At 43.4% G+C, this 24,273-nt stretch overlaps 1 protein-coding gene across 3 annotated transcripts in view; it reads left to right on the plus strand.

Moving 5' to 3' along the window:
* PCYT1B (phosphate cytidylyltransferase 1B, choline) overlaps positions 1-18,110 on the plus strand; it is a 121,034-nt gene extending 102,924 nt beyond the window's left edge. For all 3 annotated transcript variants that reach the window (XM_059384900.1, XM_059384899.1, XM_059384901.1), the window contains exon 8: positions 14,258-18,110. In XM_059384900.1, coding sequence (XP_059240883.1) covers positions 14,258-14,470 — 213 coding nt within the window. In that variant the 3' untranslated portion in view covers positions 14,471-18,110. The remainder of the gene's footprint in view (positions 1-14,257) is intronic.
* The last annotated feature ends 6,163 nt before the right edge of the window (positions 18,111-24,273 follow it).

Raw genomic sequence — 24,273 nt, forward strand, 5'->3', positions numbered from 1 at the left:
AAATGTTTTTTTTAAACATCCATTTTGGAAATACTCTACTCCATCCAAGTTGAAAAAATTCTACATCAGATTGTGTGTATACATAAACATATACATATATACATGTATACACACATATGTGTGTATATATAATGGGATATTATTTATATATACCACATTTTATTGATTCATGCATTAATGAACATTTGGATTGTTCCCATCTTTTGGCTGTTATGAGTAATGCTGCTATGAACATCACTATACAAATATGCTTAATTTCCTGCTTTCATTTCTTTTGGTTATATACCCAGAAGTAGAATTTCTAAATAATATGGTAATTCTTTTTTATTTTTATTAATATATAACGTATTATTTGCCCCACGGGTACACGTCTGTGAATCATCAGTCTTACACATTTCATAGCACATACCCTCACCATAGCACATACCCTCCCCCATGTCCATAACCCAGCCACCCCATCCCTCCTCCCCACCCCCCAGCAACCCTCAGTTTGTTTCCTGAGATTGAGTCTCTTATGGTTTGTCTCTGTCCCATCTTGTTTCATTCCCCCTCCCCAACCCCCATGATCCCCACCCTGCCTCTCAAATTTTTCATATCTGAGAGATCACATGATAATTGTCTTTCTCTGACTGACTTATTTCACTTAGCATTTTTTAAATGTTTTTAGATACTTGCATACTGTTTTCCACACTGACTACACCATTTTACATTCCAGTGCAGTGCACAAGGCTCAAGACTTCTCCACATTCTCCCCAGCACTTATTATACCATGCATATGTGTGTGTAAAGAGAATATTTATATATTATATATATAATATATATAATCATTCTAGTAGCATGCTGATGTTTAAGATTGTTTTGATTTTATAAAACATAAAATTCAGTTTGTGGATCTGAATTTCCTACTTGCAGCTTTTTAACAGTTGGTTCCAAAAATTTGTCTTCCAACAGATGCACAAGTAAATGGGCCAACAGAAAAGCTTCTTACTATTAAAGCAGCTAATTACAGAGAGATGGTTAGGAACAGGGCTCACCTCCTAGCTGGGTGTCTTAGCCAAGTTCCTCTGCCTCAGCTAGCTTGTAGGGTTGTTAGATGGATGAAACTGTCACACTCTAAAGCCCTTTAACAGCACCTAGGCATACGTTGGGCATTGTTTGTTAAGGGTTAGTTTTTGTTGTTTATTGATTTGGCTGAACCACATGCTCTCTTTGAATTCCACAGTGCTTACCAGAAGTCCAAACCAGATATAACTAGGGTATTTTTCATTTCTTTTTGTGGCTGTTAAGCTGGAATCTCTCTGAAATCCTGAAGCCTTGGAAGGCATTTGTCAGGAGATTTACTGTCTCAGTAGATGTGAAGAACTTCTTAAAAAGGAGATGTTTGTAGGAAGAGAAATAGAAAATTAGTTTTACTGGGACAAGAGTAAAGGGGATTATTTTCTTGGGAGAAAACTTTATAAATGGAAGTATCTTAATACAGTTACAAGTATAATTTACATACCTTTTCTATATGAAAATGCCACGCCATGGTCTCATTTTCGTGTTCCGAAAGTGCTTTTCTTACCAGGAAGCTCATTACAAACTGTCTGCTGACCTGATCCAATTTAACTCCTTTGCAGAAGAAGCATGCTTCATAATGCAGCAGAAACAGATCACAGAGCTTCCAAACGGAGACCGAGAGTTGTTTTGCAGGGATATCACACTATATGAAGTGTGACACCATTGTTTATCATTAAGGATTCAAGTTATTGCATTATCTTGGGCATAATATTCTCAGTTATGAGCTCGAGTCAAACTATGGGAGACAAGCTATAGATTACTTGCAAAGTGAGCTTCTAATGGAAATGCTGACAACCCATTAACAGCAAGAGAGCTAGTGGCTGCCACTATAAATATACTTAAAGATTATAGTAATAAAAATACTTATTTTCAAATGACTTCTAGAAGTTCAAGGATTCTTTTAATGTTGCTATTAATAATAGGCTACCCTATCCTTTTGGCATTTGATTTTGTCTCATAAATGGGCTTCCTCTAAGGTAATGATGTTGTACTACTGCACTTTTTTTTTCTGTTTGATTTTGAGGGGGTTGGATGTCTTTTGGCAGAATTATCAATGCCTTTAATGGAAGGTGAATAATTGGTAGGTTCTTAGAATTATGGAGTTTTAAATCTACAAATGTTCTTAGTGATCAGCAAGTCATCTCAATTATATTTGCTAGAGAAAACTTGAGATCCTAAAAAGTACTGGGCTAGAGCTTATAAAAGTGGGGGGAGGGACTGATGAAGTGCCCGAGGCTCTACCATTTTGTGTCATTAACTCAGGGTCCCATGGCCTCCTCTCCTTGCCTCAGTCATTGGTCTTCCTTAAGGTGATAAAAGTAATGTGTGTTCATTACAGAATTGTTCGGAATGCCTGGGTGGCTCCGTCAGTTAAGCATCTGCCTTTGACTCAGGTCATGATCCCAGGGTCCTGGGACTGAGCCCCATATCATGCTCCTTGCTCTGCAGGGAGCCTGCTTCTCCCTCTGCCTGCCATTCCCCCCTGCTTGTGCGTGTGCTGTCCCATTCTCTGACAAATAAATAAATATATTTTTTTAAAGATTTAATTTATCTGACAGATCACAAGTAGGCAGAGAGGCAGGCAGAGAGAGAGGGGGAAGCAGGCTCCCCGCTGAGCAGAGTCCGATGTGGGGCTCAATCCCAGGACCCTGGGATCATGACCTGAGCCTAAGGCAGAGGCCCCAACCCACTGAGCCACCCAGGCACCCCAATAAGTAAATCTTTTAGATTTAGAAAGAAAGAAAGAAAAGAAAAGAAAAGAAAAAATGAGAAGAGACTAAAAATCACCTGCAGTCCAGCTGCGTAGACTAACCACTGGGATCTGGCCCCATCATTTCTCCATCTGCATGTGCATGTTTCCTTTTACAAAATGGGATCATGCAGAACATATGGCTCCCAAATCATTTTTACTGTGCAGTAGCTCATGAACATTCTCACGCTATTAAGTATTCTTTAAGGACTTGATTTTCATCAGCCACCTTTTACCTCAGAGTTGTGCAAGATTTCTCTCCCCTATTTCAGGGGTTTGCAGTTTTGTCTGTGATGACCCTGCAATGACCATCCATGTACCCAATAAGTATTTAATTGCAGCTCAGGTTATCTCCTCAGGAAACAAAAGTTTTTACACCTATTGCCCAGTTACTCCTCAGAAAGACACCAGCAGTAACAGGAGTGTGATCTTTTTCCTGAGCCCTCACCAGCACTGGCCATTACAAATGAAAAAAAAAAAAAAGTCTTGGGAGATTAAGCTTATAAAGATGGTGACATAAGTCATTGCTGACTTTGCTCCTTCTCACAAGAAGAAGGAACAACTATTCATAGACAAGACACCGCTGAGAGAATCCTAGAACATGGGGGTGAGGCTGTGTGCCGCCCATATTGCCTCTAACCCAGGCCAGCCCAATGTTACACAAAGCGGTCTCTGCTGAGCCTCCAGTGTTTATAGTGGGAAAATAGAGTCCAGTGTGGACATCCAGTTCCTCCAGATCACTGCTTGAGAGCCCCCATTCTGGTCTCATTCTATACGAATTGCAAAGCAATCTGTGGGCATCGGCCACTGAGAATCTGAAGGGGAGGGGCTTCCAACAACCAGTGCGGACACTGACAGACTGAGTTCCTACCTGCAGCGACCTAAGTGGTGGTAGTCCAGGCTAGTGGTTTTGTTTATCTGCAGAGCCAAGACAGTATCACAATTGACCCAGGGAACTCAGCAGGGCACAAGTGTACCCGATTCTGGTGCTCAGACAGAGATTCTTCTGACCCTGGAGCCTGGTCTGCCTCTGTGCAGGAAGGGGGGCTGAGTCGTAGCCCTCTGTCCCCTGCTGCCGAGTGAAGCCTCCAATGCTGCCTGACCAGAAAGGCTGGCAAGAACACGTGGGAAGCAGCATAGTCCAGCAGCACTTGAGCCAGGAGTATGGCAGGAAGAGCTGACCTCCTCAAAGCCACAGCTAGACTGTGAGGGTTCACTGACTCTACCCAGACACTGAATTAATTGACAGCCTACCCACTACTGAGCGTAGCTTCTGACCACCCCCACCCCCAACCCGACCAGAAGCCCTGATCTGGAAAAACTGGGAGCCTATTTGGAGCTGGCCCTCCTGTCCCACCCAGGCAAGGGAGCTGAGTCACAGCCCCATCCACTGCTGAGTGAAGCTCCCAGCACCACCCAGACAGGAAGCTTGCCTGTAAGACCGGGAAAGCTGCAAAGCCCAGCAACAGTCAAGCACAGAGTCCAGAGAGTCTGTAGAGCAAAGCCAGTGGCTCCATTTGGGCAGGGAACTTATGACATAGGTCAGCTTGAGTCAACACCATAAAATGAAAGCCTTTCTGGCCTTGGAGCTACTTCTCTTGCTATGCCTGGATACATAAACTAATTCATAGCCCTGCCTACTGAATACAATTTTCGGCCTGCCTGACCAGGGAACCTAACAGAAAACAACAATGTATCCCAACCAACAGACCTACTTATAGTGGCCCTTGGACATAGATCACTGCCCATGATGCTCTTCATGTGCAGAACAAAACAAGTTGACCCATTCTAGCCAGGGAATTCGGTACAAGCTTCGCTTGATTTAGGTCCTGAAACGATGAGCCTTGTAGGCTCATTGTCCTGCCCCAAGAAGGCAGAGAAGCTAATTCATAGCTCTACTTGCTGCTAAGCATAGTATAGAGTTCCGCCAGTCCAGTAAGCCTGAACAGAAAACCCAGGCAACTTGTACAGTCTCGCTTGTTAAGGAACCAAACCAGGAGTCTTATCCAACCATTCTTAGAAAGTGGCAACCCTAACCCCGATCTCAGAGTTCAATGAGGGGTCTCACCCAGAAATTGACCCTGATAGCAAAACTCCACCTGCCCAAGGGCATTACCAACTGAAGCATCCAGAAACCCACACTGAGCTGACCAGCAAAGAGCTATCTCTGCCAAAGCAAACCCATAAATTCTGGAAGAGGAGACTGCTTACTCAAATGTACAGAGACCAATGTAAAGAATCAAGGATTATTTTTAAAATGTAGTAAACATGACACCAAAAAAGGAAACTACCAAAGCTTTAATAACTGACCTTAAAGAAATGGCTATCTATGAACAGTCAGATTTCAGAATAATCCTTTTAAAATTTAGACAACTGCAATAACACATAGAAAACTAAAAATTAGGAAAATGATGTATAAACATAACAAGAAGTTCAACAAAGATATATAGAAACCATCAAAAAATTATAGAGCTGAAAAATACAATAATTGAACTAAAAAATTCTACAGAGCTTCAAAATGAGACTCAAGGCTCCTGTCTGGCTTGTCAGTAGAGGGTGCAACTCTTGATCATGGGGTTGTGAGTCTAAGCCCCATGTTGGGTATAGAAATTACTTAGAAATATCTTGAAAGACTCAGCTATGCAGAAGAAAACAGTGACCTAGACAAGAGGACATTTGAAATAATCCAGTTAGAGGAACAGAAAAAAAAAGAATTAAAAAAGTGAACAAAACATACAGGATGTAAAGACACAATAAAGTCAAACAATATTTGCATTAAGGAAATTCCAGAAGGAAAAGGGAAGGAGAAGAGAATGGATACAGAAAGTAAATTTAAAGCAGTAAGGGCTTAAAACATCCCAATCCATGAGGTACAAAGGATCTCAAATAAGATGAACCCCAAAACAGCTACACTGATACAGATTATAATTAAATTGTCAAAAGTCAAAGAAAAAAATTTGGAAAACAACAAGAGAGGTAAATTACATATGAGGGAAAAATCATGAGACTATCAGTGAACTTCTCAACAAATCTGGTTTGGGCCAAGAGAGAATGGGATGGCATGTCCAAAATACTTAAAGGAAAAAAATGTCAACCAAGAATTCTATTCCTGGAAAAGCTGTCTTTCAGAAATGTAGAAGTAAAGACTTCCCCCAAAAACAAAGCTGAGTTCACCACCACCAGACCTGCCTTCTAAGAAATGCTAAAGGGAGGTCTTTGAGTAAAAGGACACTAATGAACATCATAAAACATAAGGTACCAGTGAAACTTACTGGTAATGTTAAATATATAGTCAAAATTAGAATCTGTAATGTGGTAATGGTGCTGGGTAATTCACTTACAACTCTATTTTAGAAGTTAGAAAACATTGGGGCACTGGGGTGGCTGTCAGTTGAGTGTCTGCCTTCAGCTTAGGTCATGATCCCAGGGTCCTGGGATCAAGCCCCATGTCGGGTTCCCTGTTCTGTGGGGAGACTACTTCTCCCTCTCCCTCTGCAGTGCTTGTGCTCTTCCCTCTTCCCCCTGCTTATGCTCTGTAAAATAAAATCTTTTAAAAATGTTAGAAAATATTGTAAAAATAACTACAACAACAATAATCTGTTACTGGTTATGCAATATAAAAACTATGTTAACTAGGGGCACCTGGGTGGCTCAGTGGGTTGAGCCTCTGCCTTAGGCTCAGGTCATGATCTCAGGGTCCTGGGATCGAGCACTTCATCAGGCTCTCTGCTCAGCAGGGAGCCTGCCCCCCCACCTGCCTACTTATGATCTATCTCTCTCTCTCTCTGTCAAATAAATAAATAAAATCTTTTTAAAAAATATGTTAACTATAATATCAATAACCTAAAATGTGAGTGGGGAGGGGGAGATGAAAGCATGAAGTTTAGAAGTTCTGTTGAAGTTGTTACCAGTTTAAAATAAGGGATTATAATTTTAAAATATTAAAACCTGTAGTAATTACACAAAAGTACACGATAAAGAAGTCAAACCATACAGATATCGGAAGACACTGAAACATAAAAAAAGCAGGAAACAGAACAAAGAATAATGGTTCTATTAAAATAGTAATAAAAACAGTTAATAAAATTACTAAGTCCTTACTTATTAATGATTACTTTCAATCATATTTAATTGGATTAAATTCTCCAATCAATACACCTAGAATGGCTGAGTGGATAACATTTGAAAAACATCTAATGATATGTGCCCATAAGAGACTCACTTTAATGTGCTTTGGTGAGTGCTGTGAAGTGTGTAAACCTGGCGATTCACAGACCTGTACCCCTGGGGATAAAAATATATGTTTATAAAAAATAAAAATTAAAAAAAAAAAGAGACTCACTTTATTCTTAAAGACACACATAGACTGACAGTGAAAGGATGGAAAAAGTTGTTATAAGCAAAAGTATTCCAAAAACCAAACAACCCAAAAAGTGGGGGTAGCTATATTTGTATCATACTACAGAGATTTAAATATAAAAATGGTAAAGTGAGACAAAGAAGGTCTTTTATGATTATGTTTCAGTGGTAAAGAGGTCAACCCACAGAACAAGTCTTAGCAAATTCAAGGAGACTGAAATCATACCAAGTACCTTTTCTGGCCATGATGGTCTCAAAGTAGAAATCATTAAAAGAAGGAAAACTGAAAAATTCATGAATACATGGAAACTAAACAATATTCTGAGGGCACCTGGGTGGCTCAGTTGGTTAAGCATCTGCCTTTGTCTCAGGTCATGCTCCCAGGGTTGTGGGATGGAGCCCTGCATTGGGGGTCTCTGCTCAGTGGGGAGCCTGCTTCTCCTTCTCCCTCTGCCTACCACTCCCCATTTGTGCTCTCTGTTAAAATAAATAAGTAAAATCTTTAAAAAAATAGTCTCAATAGCCAAGAGTCAAAGAAGAAATTAAAGGGGAAATAAAAATGTATCTTGACACAAACAAAAATGGAAACACAATGTACCAAAACTTATGGTATGCTGACAGAACAGTTCTAAAAGGGAAGTTCATAGCAATAAATGCCTGTCCCGGTAACAAGGAAGATCTCAAACAACTTAATGCTATGCTTTAGGAACTTAAAAAAAGTGAACCCAAAGTTATCAGAAGAAAGGAAATAATAGAAATTAGGGCAAAAACAAATAAAATGGAGACGAAGAATACAATAGAAAAGATTAGCCAAACTAAGAGATGGTTTTTTTGAAAAAATAAAATTGACAGATGTTTAGCTAAACCAAGAAAAAAAATAGAGAGGACCCAAATCAACAAAATCACAAATGAAAATGCAGAAGTAAATATTACAACTGATAGTACAGAGAATCTTAAGAAGCTACTATGAACAACTATATGCGAAAAAACTGGAGAACCTAAAAGAAATGGGAAATTCTTAGAAACATACAATCTACCAAGAATGAATCAGAATAAAGTAGAAAATGTGACAGACCAATTATTAGTAAGGAGATTGAATTATCAAAAATATCCCAAAGAAGAAAGGCCCAGGAACAGATGGTTTCACTGGTGAATTATACTAAACATTTAAAGAAGAATTAATGTAAATCCTTCTCAGACTCCTCAATGTTTGGGAGAAGGGAACACTCCCAAATGTATTTTATAAGGCCAGCATTACCAAAGCCAGAAAAGAACACTAAAAGAAAACTACAGGCCACTATCTCTGATGAATATAGAGGCAAAAATTCTCAATAAAATACTAGTAAACAGGGGGTGTCTGGGTGGCTCAGTCCGCTGAGTGTCCAACTCTTGGTTTTGGCTGGGGTCATGATCTCAGGGTGTGGGATCAAGACCCACACAGGCTCCGTGCTCAGCAGAGTCTGCTTCCCTTCTTCCTCTGCCTCTCCCCCGTCTCTAGAATAAATATATCTTTTTTAAAAATGCTAGTAAACAGAATTCAGCAGCACATTAAAAAGATCTTTCACTATATCAAATGGTATTTATTTTTGAGATACAAGCATGGTTAAACAGATGTAAATCTATCACTTTAATACATCACATTGATAGAAGAAAAAAAATCTCATGATCATCTCAGTGGACACAGAAAAGTCATTGGGCAAAATGCAATAACCATTCATGATAAAACCTTTTAACAAATTAGGTATAGAACAAACATACCTCAACATAATAAAAGCTGTAGATGACAAACCTACAGCTAACACAGTACTTAATGACAAAAGGTTGAAAGCCTTTCCTTTAAAATCAGGAATAAGACAAGGGTGCCCATTCTCACTCCTCCCATTTAAGATATTACTGAAATCCTAGCGAGAGCAGACAAGAAAATATGAAAGTGCATCAGAATTGGAAAGAAGTGAGATCGTCTATTTGCAGATAACATGATTTTATATACAGGAAATCTGACAGACTCCCACCGAAGACCTGTTATATCTAATCTACAAATTCAGTGAAGTTGCAGGATACAAAATTAACATACCAAATAGGTAGCATCTTTATATACTAACAATGAATTATCTGAAGGAGAAATGAACTGATCCCATGAATAATAGGATGTTTAATAAAATGTATATTTTATTATACATTATGTATGTATAATAAATGTATGTATATATTATATATGTATAATAAAATACTTATGAATAAATTTAACCAAGGAGGTGAGAAATCTGTACACTGAAAAGTATAAAATAGTGATGAAAAAAATTTTAGACAGAAATAAATGGAAATAAAAAATCCTAAAATTTATATGGAACCTTAAAAGACCCCAAATACCCAAAGCAATCCTGAGAAAGAACAAAGCAGGAGGCATCACACTTCTGATTTCAAGCTATACTGGAAAAGTATAGTAATCCAAACAGTATAGTACTGGCATAAAAAAAGACATATAGACCAATGGGACAGAACTGAGAGCTCAGAAATAAACCCATGCAAGGGAGCCAGGAATACTCAGTGGAGTAAGGACTGTCTCTTCAACTCATGGTGCTAGGAAAAACTGTATATTCACACATGAAAGAATAAAACTAGATCCCTACATTACACCATTCACCAAAGTTACCTTGAAAAGGATTAAAGATGTCCATGTAAGACCATAAACCATAAAAATCCCAGAAGAAAACATAAAAGAAAAAAGCTCCTTTACGTGGGTCATGGCAGAGATTTTTTGGGGTAGGACTCCAAAAGCACAAGTCACAAAATAAAAAACAAGTGGGACTACATTAAACTAAAAACATCTGCACAGCCAAAGGGACCATCAGCAAAAGAATGGGAAATATATGCGCTAACCGTGTATCAGTTAAGTGAATATTCAAAATATATAAAGAACTCCCACAACTCAGTAGCAAAAACCTCAAAACAACCCAATCAAAAAATGGGTGATTACCTGAACAGATATTTTTCCATGGAAGATATACAAAGGACTAACAGGTATATGAGAAGATGCTCAACATCACTAATCAGGAGGGAAATGCAAATCAAGACCACAAGGACTCTCAACTCTATGGTCAACTAATCTTTGACAAAGCAGGAAAGAATGTCCAATGGAAAAAAGTTGGAAATGGTATTGGAAAAATTGGACAGCCACATGCAGAAAAATGAAATCAGACCATTTCCTTATACCACACATGAAAATAGACTCAAAATGGATGAAGGACCTCAATGTGAGACAGGAATCCATCAAAATCCTTGAGGAGAACACAGGCAGCAACCTCTTCGACCTCAGCCGCAGCAACTTCTTCCTAGGAACATCACCAAAGGCAAGGGAATCAAGGGCAAAAATGAACTACTGGGATTTCATCAAGATCAAAAGCTTTTGCACAGCAAAGGAAACAGTTAACAAAACCAAAAGACAACTGACAGAATGGGAGAAGATATTTGCAAACGACATATCAGATAAAGGGCTAGTATCCAAAATCTATAAAGAGATTAGCAAACTCAACACCCAAAGAACAAACAATCCAATCAAAAGATGGGCAGAGGACATGAACAGACTTTTCTGCAAAGAAGACATCCAGATGGCCAACAGGCACATGAAAAAATGTTCCACATCACTCGGCATCAGGGAAATACAAATCAAAACCACAATGAGATACCACCTCACACCAGTCACAATGGCTAAAATTAACAAGTCAGGAAATGACATGCTGACAAGGATGCAGAGAAAGGGGAACCCTCCTATACTGTTGGTGGGAATGCAAGCTGGTGTGACCACTCTGGAAAACAGCATGGAAGTTCCTCAAAAAGTTGAAAATAGAGCTACCCTATGACCCAGCAATTGCACTACTAGGTATTTACCCTAAAGATAAAAACGTAGTGATCCGAAGGGGCACGTGCACCCGAATGTTTATAGCAGCAATGTCCACAGTAGCCAAATTATGGAAAGAACCTAGATGTCCACCAACAGATGAATGGATAAAGAAGATGTGGTGTATATATACAATGGAATACTATGCAGCCATCAAAAGAAATGAAATCCTGCCATTTGTGATGACGTGGATGGAACTGGAGTGTATTATGCTTAGCAAAATAAGTCAATCGGAGAAAGACAACTATCATATGATCTTCCTGATATGAGGAAGTGGAGATGCAACGTGGGGGGTTGGGGGGTAGGTAAAGAATAAATGAAACAAGATGGGATCAGGAGGGAGACAAAGCATAAGAGACTCTTAATCTCACAAAACAAACTGAGGGTTGCTGGGGGGAGGGGGGTCGGGAGAGGGTGGTGGGGTTATAGACATTGGGGAGGGTATGTGCTATGAATGAGTGCTGTGAAGTGAGTAAACCTGGCGATTCACAGACCTGTACCATTGGAGCTAATAATACATTATTATGTTTATTAAAAAATAAAAAAAAAAAACTCACAAGGACTTTTCACCTCACGCCAATTAGACTGGCTGCCATCAAAAGACCAGAAATAACAAATCCTGATGAGGACATGGATTAAAAGGAACACTTGTGTGTTGGTGGTGGAATTCTAAATTGGCATGGCCAAGGTGGAAAACAGTAGGGAGGTTCTTAAAAAAATTTGAAACTGAAACCACCGTATATATGATCCAGCAATTTCACTTTGGGGAATACGTCCAAAGGAAACAAAAACCCTAGGTCAAAATGCTATCTGCATCTCCACATTCACAGCAGCATTATTTGTAATGGTGAAGAAATGGAAGCAACCTAAGTGTCTATCAGAGGATGAATGGATGTGTCAACAATGGAATATTAGTCAACCATTAAAAGGAGGAAATCCTGTCATTTGTGATAACATAGTTGGACCTTGAGGACATTATGCTAAGTGAAACAAATAAGAGAAAAACAAATACCTGATCTCACAGGTCGTTGGGGGTGGGGGTCAACAACTCAGGGAAAAAGCAATCAGATTTGTGGTTACCAGGGCAGAGAAAGGAGTGAAAGAGGGAAAATCAGATGCAGGTGGTCAAAAAGTACAAACTTCCATTTATAATATAAATAAGTACCAGGGATATATGCACAGCATGAAGACTATTGTTAACATTGCTTAAGTTCAGAGAGTAGATCGCAAGAGTTCTCATCACAAGGGAAAATATAAATTTCTTTTATTTATGACAGATGTTAACTTACTGTGGTTAATGTCTAAGTAAAATCATTACATTCTATACCTTAAACTCTGCTGTGTCGACTACGTCTCAATAAAACTGGGAATCTTTTTTTTTTTTTTAATATGCTGGGAGATCAAACAAACACAGCCTGTAACAATCTGATATATCAAAAAGTTGTCTCACTTCAGTCATTTTGCATTTGTTTACTAGTGATGCTGAACATTTTTATAGGTCCTTTGTCAGTCTTTTGTGCTTTGTCTTAACAAATCATATGCTCATTTTTCTATAGAACATTTTTACATTCTTCTTAATTTGTAGGCTCCATTTATATACTAAGATCCATTATTTATAGTTAAATATTGCAAGGATTTCCCCCTTGTGTTTCCTTTGCCTTTTACCTTATCTCATGGTGGGTTTTTTGGGCGGGGGAATACATAAGTTTTTACACTTTCGTATAGTTTAACACCAAACTTCTCCTTTATGGTTTCTCTCTTTGCTTTTATGCTCCCACCCAAAGATAGTTCTAAAACACAAATCTGATCATAGCCCTCCCTTAATTAAAATCTTCCAGGGGCTCTTGGGAAAAAAACAATCCAGCTCCTCCTGGTGCTCCAGCCCCAGCTGTTCCTGTGGGCTCCACCTTCCACATGTAGCCGGACCATGGCATTGCACGATTCCACTTAGAGGACATTCTGAAAAAGGCAAAACTGGAAGGACAGAAAAAGATCTGTTCCCAGAGGCTAGGGGAGGGAGTGACAAAGGATCTCGTGGAGACTGGGTGGCTGATGGAACTCTCCTAACACTCTGACCATGGTGGCAGTCACACACCTGCAGGCATTTGTCAAAACTCACAGAACCGAGACTAAAAAGGCTGACTTTCCCTTTAAGACCATCACACCTTACTAAAACTATGGGAAAAAACATTGATCAGGCCTCCAGCCATTTCTCACCTCATCGCATCCTCTTGACATCGGGTGTGGTCCAAGCCGGCAGGATTCTAATTCCTTGGATTCCCTCGACAGTGGGCTCTTCACCATTACCCCAGCTCCTGCTCTGGCTTCCCTACAGCCGGGGTGGGTCCTTTTAAAACCAAAGTCAGAATTCCTCAGTCTGGGACCCAGAACTTCAGAGGTAAAGGAACTCTCCCAAGGTTTCTCTGATCACAGTAAAGCCTGAAGTTCTCACATGGCCAACAAGACCCTACGTGACACAGTTTTCTGTCAACCCTCTGGTGACTTCCTCTTAACCCCTTCCCCCATCCCCCCCCACCCCCCCCGCCCGTGACTCCACTCCCGCCGCCATGGATGGCCTTCTTGTTCCTCCTCGGACATGCACTGCCTGCTCTTTTTGAGGTGCTCTGTCTGGAATGTGTTTGCTCCTGATGCTCCCTCATCTTTCAGGTCTTCTTGAGGCCTTCCCTGAGCACCCACGTTACAACTGCTGCCCAGGTGCCCAGCCACTTCACACCCCCATTTGCTATCGTTCTGTGTTTATTTTTGCTCACAGATTGTACTTCCTTCTGACATCCACATATTTTGTTCATTTTGTTTATTGTGTGATTCGTCCTCAGGTCGAGGAGGACAGGGATTTGTTTTATCTCCCACTGCACCTTCTGTACCTTGTACATGACTGTTTGCCCGAGACAGAATAGACACTCAAATTTTGTAGCTGTGGGAAAGGCAGGCAAGAAGGCAAGAGTCCTCAGAACCAGCAGAGATGGTCATCTCCATGGCCACATCTCACTGCCCCCGAATTTCACTCAGCTGCTCCCTATATATAGTCCTGGATGACGTCACCTGTAGGACCAGTCTGTGGGGACCGGTGTGTGGGGGTGGGGGGGCGCTCCTTCCTGCTTTTCCTTTTTGTTTCCCTGCCACCTCAGGTGACTAACGTAACAGATGCCTTCTCTCAAATTTCTCTCTAGAAGCAGATGTTCCAGGAGAGGAGTAGCCGGATGCTGCAGGCCTTGTCCCCGAAGCAGAGCCCTGTGAGCAGCCCCACCAGGAGCCGGTCCCCGTCCCGCTCCCCGTCGCCCACCTTCTCGTGGCTCCCGAACAAAACCTCACCCCCCTCCTCACCCAAAGCAGCCTCAGCCTCCATCAGCAGCATGAGTGAGGGGGATGAGGATGAGAAGTAAAGGCTGCCGGCAGACAGCAAGGGCCGCACCGCACAGGCTGGGGCGAGGGTGGGGTCACCGGGTGTGCCTGGGTGGGGTTGGAAGGGTGACGGCTGCAGGAGCTGCAGCTCAGCTAAGCGAAGGCCTGGGGACCAGCTTTCCCTCAGTCTCCACTCAGCATAAGACTTGGGCTCTGCATGGAGGTTTCAAGCCGGACAACCTTTACAAACCTTAGCAGCATCTAGAATCACTACTTTAACCTTGCTAAAGAAGGATGCAGAGCACCCCCAGGAGACTTGCACTGAGTCGGGTGTCTTCTGCTTTGGTCCTTGCACCCACCCCTACCAAGTCCACCACCCATGGAAGCGGCTGTTCCCTCAATCTGCTACTTCCAGCTCATAAGGGCCCTGCACGTTGCCTCCTACCACCCAAGCTCTGCCAGAATAAAGTTGTTTCCGATAGAGGTGACAAAGTACTTCTGAAATAGTCAAGTGAAAGGCCAATTCCAGTCTTCTCAGATTAGCTACTGAGACCTAATGTTGCAGCACATCGATTCTTTACAGTTCTAGGAATGTGGTGCATAAACAAAGACGTGCTTTAGATCAGATAGAAGGTCATCTAGCATGAACCTTAACTTCTTATTCAATGGACAGTTCTGTTGAGGAGAAGGCCACAGAAGGCCTAATATGGTCCCGGTTGTACTTTTCATCATTGGTTTGACTTCATGGTTTCCACAAATTACCTTAATCTGTGGAAAATGCAACAAAGAAAAACACTGTGTGTGTGTGTGTGTGTGTGTATGTATGAATGAAGAGGAGCTGCTTTGCTTTGGCTCCAAGTTTAGCAGATGGTAAATGTCTCCTGGAGCTTCTCCTAAAAGGATGCTAACTCTGGAATGGCTTTTCCCATTTCTGACCAGTTAACAATTTCATAGGCCTCAAGTAACAGTTTGATGTACCAAACCACATAGTATACCAATAGGGGGTGCTACCTGCACGTATCTGTTCTCCGTATGCTCCACATATGCTATCCGTGGTGTATACCATATGCAATATGAATGTATGGTGGTAGCCTTCTACAATATATGCTCCTGCTCTCACCCGAATCCCCCGCTGAAATCCTTGGTCTAAAGGACTACCTGGTTCTCTTGTGACTTGGGCACTTTGTCAAAAAATCATCCTGGATTCCTGTAGAAATGTCTTGTCCCAACCAGGAAACGAGTATGTTGTTCTCATGGCCTCCCATTATGTTTTTGGCTGGAGGGAGCCTCTGAAGAGCTTCCCAGAGCACTACGGGAACCTTGGTGTGATCGCAGCATTGAAACGGACTACGTGGTTATACAGTTATCCCCAGCCCTATGTTTGCCAAATGGAATGAAGAGCCTAAGCATTGCTGAGTCGTTTAAAGTTACTGTCCGCTAATGACAGAGAGGAGAGAAGCAGACAGAGTCAGGGGGTAGAACTGTACCCCTAGGTAGACGAAACATTGCCTGTCTGTGCCAGCAAAGCCAAAGGGAGAGCTGGGGCCTAACAGAGCAGAGGCCCAAACCAGCAACTTGTGGGCAAAGCTCAGCATCTCCTGTGACAGAAACTTCCCTTTTCTGTGACAGAACCAGCCTTTCTGGGTGACACATGGGGCAACCAATGAAGGAAGGTGGCATGTCTTTCCCCTTTTGACGGGGTTGAACTACCTCCCTGCCCACCTGGAGAGAAGTGGTGTTTGCTGGGAAGCAAAACCATGCGGCTGAGCTAGCTTGGAACCCCCTTGTCCTGGCTCGCTCCCCAGGGTTCTGTTGAGCACTCACGTGGGACAAAGAGCTGGCGGGAACGTGGCATGTGAGAAGGAAGCTCTCTGTAGCCAGGACCTAGAGCACTGCTCTGCAGAAGGAGCGAGGCCCCAGTTTTCCGCTGTGCCTCTCTGCTCATTCCAGCTGCTTGACACTTCGGATAGTGCAAGGAGGAGCACAGCCAGCCGGGCGAGGTGGGGGGAACGAGGGCAGAAAAAGGGAGCAAAGAGGGACCTGGAGAGAGGGAAGGCCATTGTAGAAAACCTGTGCTCTCAACCCATTTCTGGACCTCACTATGTAGGGGCAACTATTCTGGGAAGGCCTTTTATGTGCTTATTCCATCACCCAGGGCAGACAGATCCACGCTTACTTGAATTGCGCTCTGAAGCACATCATGTGGGGCTCCACCAGGCCGACGCTGTGTTTGCAGGCCTTCCACACCTTGCTGACAGGTGCCCCTTATGTGACTCAGACTCAGTGCTGTCATAGCTGCCAACGATGGGACATCACCAACACCTGGCTTATTCCAGAGATGGGCTGAAAGCACCCACAAACCGTTCTAAATCTCACCTCATGTCTCCACGCTGTCCTCTAGTAATCCCTCCCCGCTGTCCTCAGGCCATGAGGCTGAGAAGAAATGGGGGCGGGGATTCTACAACCCAACCTGCAACACTCCTGGCCGTTCTTCCCAGGAGAAGGTGTGGGTGCCCATCTTTTGGGTCAACGGTCAAGGCCGCAAGTGAGTCAGGGCTGGAGTGAGAGATGTACAAATCATGTGCAGGCTTGACGAGGCAAGCAGAAATGACAGAAAGCAAGGAAATGTCCCTTCTGCCCTAGAAAGGGAAGGAAGCTTTAGACTGAGGACTGCAGAACTGTACGGAGTATTGTAGGAGGAGGGAGCAGGATAGAAGAAGGGTGGGCAAAATCCGGCTGGAAGCCGGGGAGTGGAGGAGCAGGGACTTTCTGCTCCCTTTCAAAGTGTCACTCACCCCTTACAGGTGAAAAAGGGAGGCTTCCTTTCACCGACACCCAAGGTCAGTGACTATCCATGCGGGGTGGGGTGCCATGTCCCCGAGCTCCCCCATCCCACCACTTCTCCATTTGCTGTCACATCCCCTTCCCAGGGCCCTGAAATCAAACGTTCACCCTTCCACCAGCTAAAACACACAGGGGAAACTCTAATAGCCTAGCCACACTGAATGGCCCGTTTCTGGCAAGCCAGCTCCCGTGTGCCAGGACCTCAGAACAGTAAAGGCAACCAACCTCAAGAGGAGCGACCCTGAGAGCCAAGACTGCCTTCTGACCTGCTCTGTGGGCTTGCAGTCTTGCTTCAGGCCTCGGGCTATAGTCACTGTGAGTCCATCCCTTGAGGGGGGACAGGAAGACTGTGCATTTGTTTTCTCTCCATCTTCAGGACTTATTTTAGCACCCAAGCATACCCCAGAGAGAGAGAGACGTGATGGCGTAACAGACACAGCTGAATCAGATGAGCCGGTTTGGGAGCAGAGATGTTCCTGCTCTTCAGGCATCCATTCAGCACTAGTCTAGGCCACCAGACCTTTTCTTCCCCCTTTTTTAAAAAAAAAAAAAATCAGCTCATGTGGCATTTGCAGACTTTTTTGTTTTGTCACTGCGATGTGTCCTGGGACAAAGCCATAAGAAGAGCATACATACTTAAGACTCTGCTGTACATACAAGAAGACGAAGACTCGTCTGGGTTCAAGTACGACCTTATGCCCAAGCATTTGCTCTGGTGCTGAATTACGCGAACTACTGGAATCAGCCCTCCGCCCCCAGCCCCCCGTGCCTCCCCCACCGCTCCCGCTCCCCAACAGTACACAGCATTCCCACCTTGTTTATAAATAAAGGGACGCATCATTGCACTTGGGCTTCGCGTGCTTCTTAAAAGCGTGCTACGGGGTTCCCGTTCCCGTACTGTAGCTCGCTGGGAACAGACCCACCGGGAAGGGAGGTCACACTGGGGAGCCCAGGCGGGGGCGGGGGGGACCTGGAGCTGGAGGTTCCACAGGGTTCATGGAAATGGCCGCCGAGGTCTTTGCCTGGAAAGGCCTCTGAACTTCGGACACAGCCCGCACGGTCCCTACGCTTGTCCCGCTGGACGGCGGCAGCTGGGCGACCGTGAGAACCGGCTTACCTCTCACGCGGCGGAAAACTGGGGACGGGGCCCGCCGGGCGCCCGGGAGCTCCGCGGCTGCCGGCATCAGCGTCGGCGCCTCAGCCTCCACGGGCGCGCGGGCTCCGCCCCTCCCTGATGGGTCCACCTGCGGGCAGCTTCGCACCTGCACCTGAGCGGTGGGGCGGGGCCGTTTCCACCACGGGCCGGTCTTTGGGCGAAAGCGCCTTTAATTAGAGGGAAGCAGAGAGATGGGGGTAGAGGCGCTTCATCAGGATCCCAAATGCCGGCAATGAGGGCCGATGTTATGGTGCCGGGAACTGGGAGCGGCCCTCCGCCGGCCGGACTGGGGGATTTCTATGAACTCCAGCTGGTGAGCTCGAGCCGTGACGCGGCAACGGTTCTAACATCAGCTGGGACCCTAGGAGAAACAGCCAGGCCTGTATCCAGCCAGGGAATCCATTTAAAAAACAGAATACCTATTATTCATAGACCATATTACTCGGCTTTGCCACCCAGATCAGACACATTCTTGACAGGTCGTAATTACAGTAACAGCCACAGGTTTCTTCTTCACTTCGTGATACCTCAGAAAGGTTCTCAAGGGAAAAATCCGTTCTAAAGCATAATAAAATTCATATTGAAGAACTCTAACATGTGCCCAGAAAAAAGAATTACCTTTTGTTAATAAACAGAACCCCTGGAATAAAAAGGTACACTACCAAAAATGTTTACATACAAACCACACACACACACACACACAGAATCCTCTGGTACTGGAGCCTCTTTGGTTATTGGAGGTGAATGTTTAAGCAACTTCTTCAGGTATTCAGCAAGAGCGGTTAGACAGACTCCCACGGAGGTGCCATTCGGATAAAGCATGACAGGTCATCAGCCCTGAAATACATACCCAGTGATGGAATCCTTTAAGAAATCCTCAAGTAGGGGCGCCTGGGTGGCTCAGTGGGTTAAAGCCTCTGCCTTTGGCTCAGGTCATGATCTATCTCAGAGTCCTGGGATCGAGTCCCACATCGGGCTCTCTGCTCAGCGGGGAGCCTGCTTCCTCCTCTCTCTCTCTCTCTCTCTCTCTCTCTGCCTGCCTCTCTGCCTACTTGTGATCTCTCTCTGTCAAATAAATAAATAAAATAAAATAAAAAGGAAACCCTCAAGTAAAAACCAATACACCACCAGTAAAATCTGAAAAAACCATTAAGAGCATAAATAGGTCAGCGCTAATTATCTTTGTTAGGCCCAGCTGCACCGCCATAACTTATATTTAAAAAAATACCTTATTAGCTGACTCTCAGTGGCTGCTGACCAAATGTGGGAAGCTTGAGAGAGCTTTAGTGCAGGGTCAGCTTGTTTCCTACAAGCAATTTTTGCTCTCCTTACCTTCACTGTCTCTCTTGGGGGACAGGGAAAGGAACTGATGTGCCAGGTTACTGTACTGTATTCACAAAAGCGGAGTTCTGATGGAGGGATTAGACATAACTAAAATATTTGATATGTAACCTTCCATTTTAAAAGAATTAATGAATCTATACCTGAAAGAGTTAGGATACTTTACCCTTTCCACAGGGACCTTTTCAGCTAATTATACTTGGAAATGAGCTTGTCACTCGAAAATTTCCAAGTTCGAAGAAAACCTGTCATCTTCTGCCATGCACATGGCAGGACATGACTGATTACATAGCCTGAGGAGGGAACCCGTCTTTCTCGCCTGGTCGTCACGTTCCACTGGACAGACGTTGATAAGATGACATTCAGTAGTCTGTCCACAAATCAACATGAACACCCTTGAGTCAGTGATTCTTTTTTTTTTTCTTTCCATAACTGGTACCCAGGAATTAACATGAGTAGAAAGAAGTTGGAGAGGTGTATATTAGTTTCCTACTTCTGTCACCAACTCGGTGGCTTAAAAAACACGGGTTTACTATTTTTCAGCTCTGGAGGTCAGAAGTCCAAAGTGGGTCTTACCAGGTTAAATTAAGGTGTCGGCAGGGCTGGATGCTCTAGGGGAGAATGTTTCTTACATTTTTCAGCTCCTAGAAGCTGCCTTCTTTCCTCGGCTCATGGCCCCCTTCCATCTTCAACGCCAACAATGGCCAGTGCCGTTTTTCTGACATAGCACAACTTCAGCATGGTTTCCGCCTTTCTCTTCTACTTAGTAGGGCTCTTGTGTTTATATTTGTCCAATGTGGATAACACAAGAAAATCTCTCTACTTTTAGTTCATCAACAACTTTAATGCTTCTTGCCATGTAATATAACATATTCCCAAATTCTGGGAATTACGATGTGGACAGCTTTGGAGAGCCATTATGCTGTCTACCACAAGGTGACTGAAGATAATCATCAGAAACCCTTGAATGTTTTCCCAGTTCCCAGTTGAGAAACTGTAACCCTCATGCAGATATTCTTTTTAACATTCCTGTGTCTACTCATGATGAACCTGCTTAAAATACTCCTCCCAAGTCTGGACGTCTGTAAGAGAAGCACAGAATAAGTAGAATAAGTAGGAAGATGTCTGACTCAAATGCACATGCTATTGGTCCACGAGGAGAGAAGTGTTGGATCTGCAACTCACAAACCCAGAGCCATGGCTGACAGAGAAGAAAGTTTAAGAGTCCCCCTGCTCTGTTCTCTATACCAATCCTCCAATTTCTACTTGGCTATCTCAAGAAGACAAGAAGCAAAAGGGCAGCTAACCAAAGCCTTTGATCATCAGATACATTCCTGCTGAAACAAGCCCAGGAATACAGTTTTTGACTATCAGGCAGAATCTGTTTCCTGCCTATGTTCTGCCTGGTTTTTAGTTGTTCTGGTCCTTGGACGTTGACCTCAGCCCCTTGAATCTAGAGCTCACTTCCAGCCATCCAGTATCACAGTACCCCATGCTCCTTTCTAGAGTCACTTGCTTTCCTCTTGTAGCCTTTTGACTTAAAGCCTACCCTACATTCCTGTCTGGAGCATTCAGTACACGGTCCCGGGAATGCAGGGATTTAAGAAGGCACAATCCTGTTCCACACTGCAATTTCAGCTCAGTAGCTTGACTCTCAACCCTGGCCTCTCCTGACTGGCACTCCTTCTGACTTTCCTAAGCTCTTGATAAACAGTCCAAGTTTCAGATTCTGCCAAATAGAGTTCTACAATGATTTTACTAACAAGTGATTTTGCATTATTTTACTCATCTCTTTGGGTGCGGGTGCTCAGACTTTAGCCGAGAGCAAGGACTACCAACTCTTACTCAGAGTGGGGGAAAATAAGGAGATTTTAAGTAGATTTTCAGCTTCTTAGAAACCAGTCTTGGGGGCACCTGGGTGGCTCAGTGGGTTGGGCCTCTGCCTTCGGCTCAGGTCATGATCTCAGGGTTCTGGGATCGAGTCCCACATCGGGCTCTCTGCTCATGGAGAGCCTGCTTCCTCCTCTCTCTCTCTCTCTCTCTCTCTCTCTCTCTGCCTGCCTCTCTGCCTACTTGTGATCTCTGTCAAATAAATAAATAAAATCTTTAAAAAAAAAAAAAAAAGAAACCAGTCTTGGAGGATGCTGAATGGAGGCTGATGATGTCCGTCCCTTAGCTAGACCCATCAACAGTAAGGCTCTAGGTGAGCTGCCAAAGTCCCAAGGCATCAGCACACACTTTCCTTCAAGGTCTTCACAACATGTGTGGAGCCTGGGCCAGAACTCTATGTGGGCAGAGCTGTTTGATGAATGACATGGCCATCTGGGGTCTCACCCTAAATTCCTCAATTGCTGTGTGATTGATGGGCATCTCTCACCTGGATAATGGGGCAATATCTGCCCTCATAAACTTGCTATTTTGTTACTAGTCGAAGCCCTAGGAAAAGAGCAGCTTTCATATAGGAAGTTCTGTTCCAATTACTGTGCAAGGTGACAATAATTATCCCTAACTTTAGAAATAATCACACTATTATATGAAGCTGTTACTAAGGAACTGTGGAAGCTTCTGCATCCATCACTGTTATTAAAAATCATTAACATGTTTATTTTGTTTGAGGACTGACAAATTCTGTTTGGACAAGAATATCAGAGGACAGTAAGAGTACCATTAGCTTAGAGTTTCTTGTACAGTAAAGAAAAATAAATAAACAAATAAATAAATAAACCTAGTAAGGCTGCTCAGCTGCCCCAAATTCAAATCAACAAGGCTGATCTCTTCTAAGTATTTTTCAGTTACCTGTGAAACAGGACATCAGTAAAGCTGCAAGGACCCTGGGCCCCACTCTGTGTGAGGGAGACAGGATTTGCTGCTGCCAGCATTCTACTGATCTCAAAGGTGGGTCTGTAGTTAGGACCTCATCAGCGGTTTTCAACCCGATCACATGTTGGAATCTCCTAGGGACTCCCGAGGGAACATTTAAAAAAGTATTTACCAGAGACCATCTGATGGAATGGCTCTGAAGTGGGGTCCAGAACTTACAGATTCCAGTAAGACCAAGTTGAGATCCTCTGGGCTGTACTTAATACTTCAACTCAGGGAACAAAGGGAATCTCAGAGAGCAACTGGATTTAGAGGTTGATGATCAATAGCTTGTACGACAAAGATGGGAATGGATCCACCATACAGAAATGACAGGAAAAGGTCTAAGTATCATTTGCTTATCCAAAGAGAGACTACTAAGGTGATAAAAGTGTCAGAAATGGGCAATGGGCAAAGGATTCATTTTAAGACCATTTAGAAATGCCAAAGATACTGTTAAGCTCCCAGCCCAATGACTGGTGAAAATGGGTGCCCAATGTTAACCCCCAAATTCAACAGCATGTAATGGCTATATAGCTGCACTGTCCAACCCAGTAGCCACTAGCTACATGTGGCTTTTTAAATTTGGGTGGCTCAGTCGGTTGAGCGTCTAACAGTTGATTTCAACTCAGGTTCTGATCTCAGGATCCTGGGATCCAGACTACCTTGGGCTCTGTACTCAACGCTGAGTCAGTTAGTTATTCTCTCTCTCGCTCTTCCTCTGCCCCTCCCCCCACCCACCCACATGCTTTCTCTGAATAAAATCTTTAAAAAAATAAAAATTTAGAACACAATTTATCTTGAAAATTCAGTTCCTCAGTGGAACCAACCACATTTTTAGTGCTCAGGTGGCTAGTGGCAACTGTCTCAGAAAAGAACAGTCCCATCACCGCAGCGTTCTCATGGTGGACAGTGGTCTACAGGAAACCTTCCCAGAGGCAATCCCTCCTACATGATGCCTTATGATTTATTCATGTTATCAAGAGTCCACTGATGTGTTAGCACGAAGGAACATCTGAAAATAGCAGATAATCATTTGCAAACATGCATTACGTCATTGGAAAACCTCAAAGAGAGTGAGAAGGAAGTCAAAACACCCACTGGGGGCAGTGCACTGTAGTGGCTTCCCAAAACCACAGATAATTCAGTTGGAGAGTCTCTTGGTAAATCTAATCCATACGTGCCATGTGATTTCAAAACAGGGCCAGAGTGGCTATGAGAAGAACGCTATTTCCTAGTTGCGAAGGATGTGTTAGTACAGTGGCTGACTTTTGGTAAAATTCAGAGAGATTCTTGAAAAATACAAAAGCTACGGTTACTTTCAAGAGCCACTGCTGTTGTGTGCTTTGGGCAAAATAGATCACAACATGAAAGCCGGTGATCAGTACCTGCTTCCTATTTTAGGTTTTAAAGAGTGCCATAAAACAGCAGACCTGGAAGGAACTTTGGAACCATTGAGTCCAACTCCCTAATTTTATAGACACGGAAACCAAGCCACAGCAGAGTCAGGGCCGATGTGCTGATTTCCTAAAATTGGCATGCCGCAGGAACCATTCAAACCCAAGTTTCTTGCATTGAATTTTCTAGGTCTGTTTTTTAGCGATAAATACACAAGATAGCAGGTATGTTGCTCTCAAATTTTAA

This window comes from Mustela nigripes, chromosome X (genome assembly GCF_022355385.1).
Source record: "Mustela nigripes isolate SB6536 chromosome X, MUSNIG.SB6536, whole genome shotgun sequence".
In the NCBI taxonomy this organism is placed as follows: domain Eukaryota; kingdom Metazoa; phylum Chordata; class Mammalia; order Carnivora; family Mustelidae; genus Mustela; species Mustela nigripes.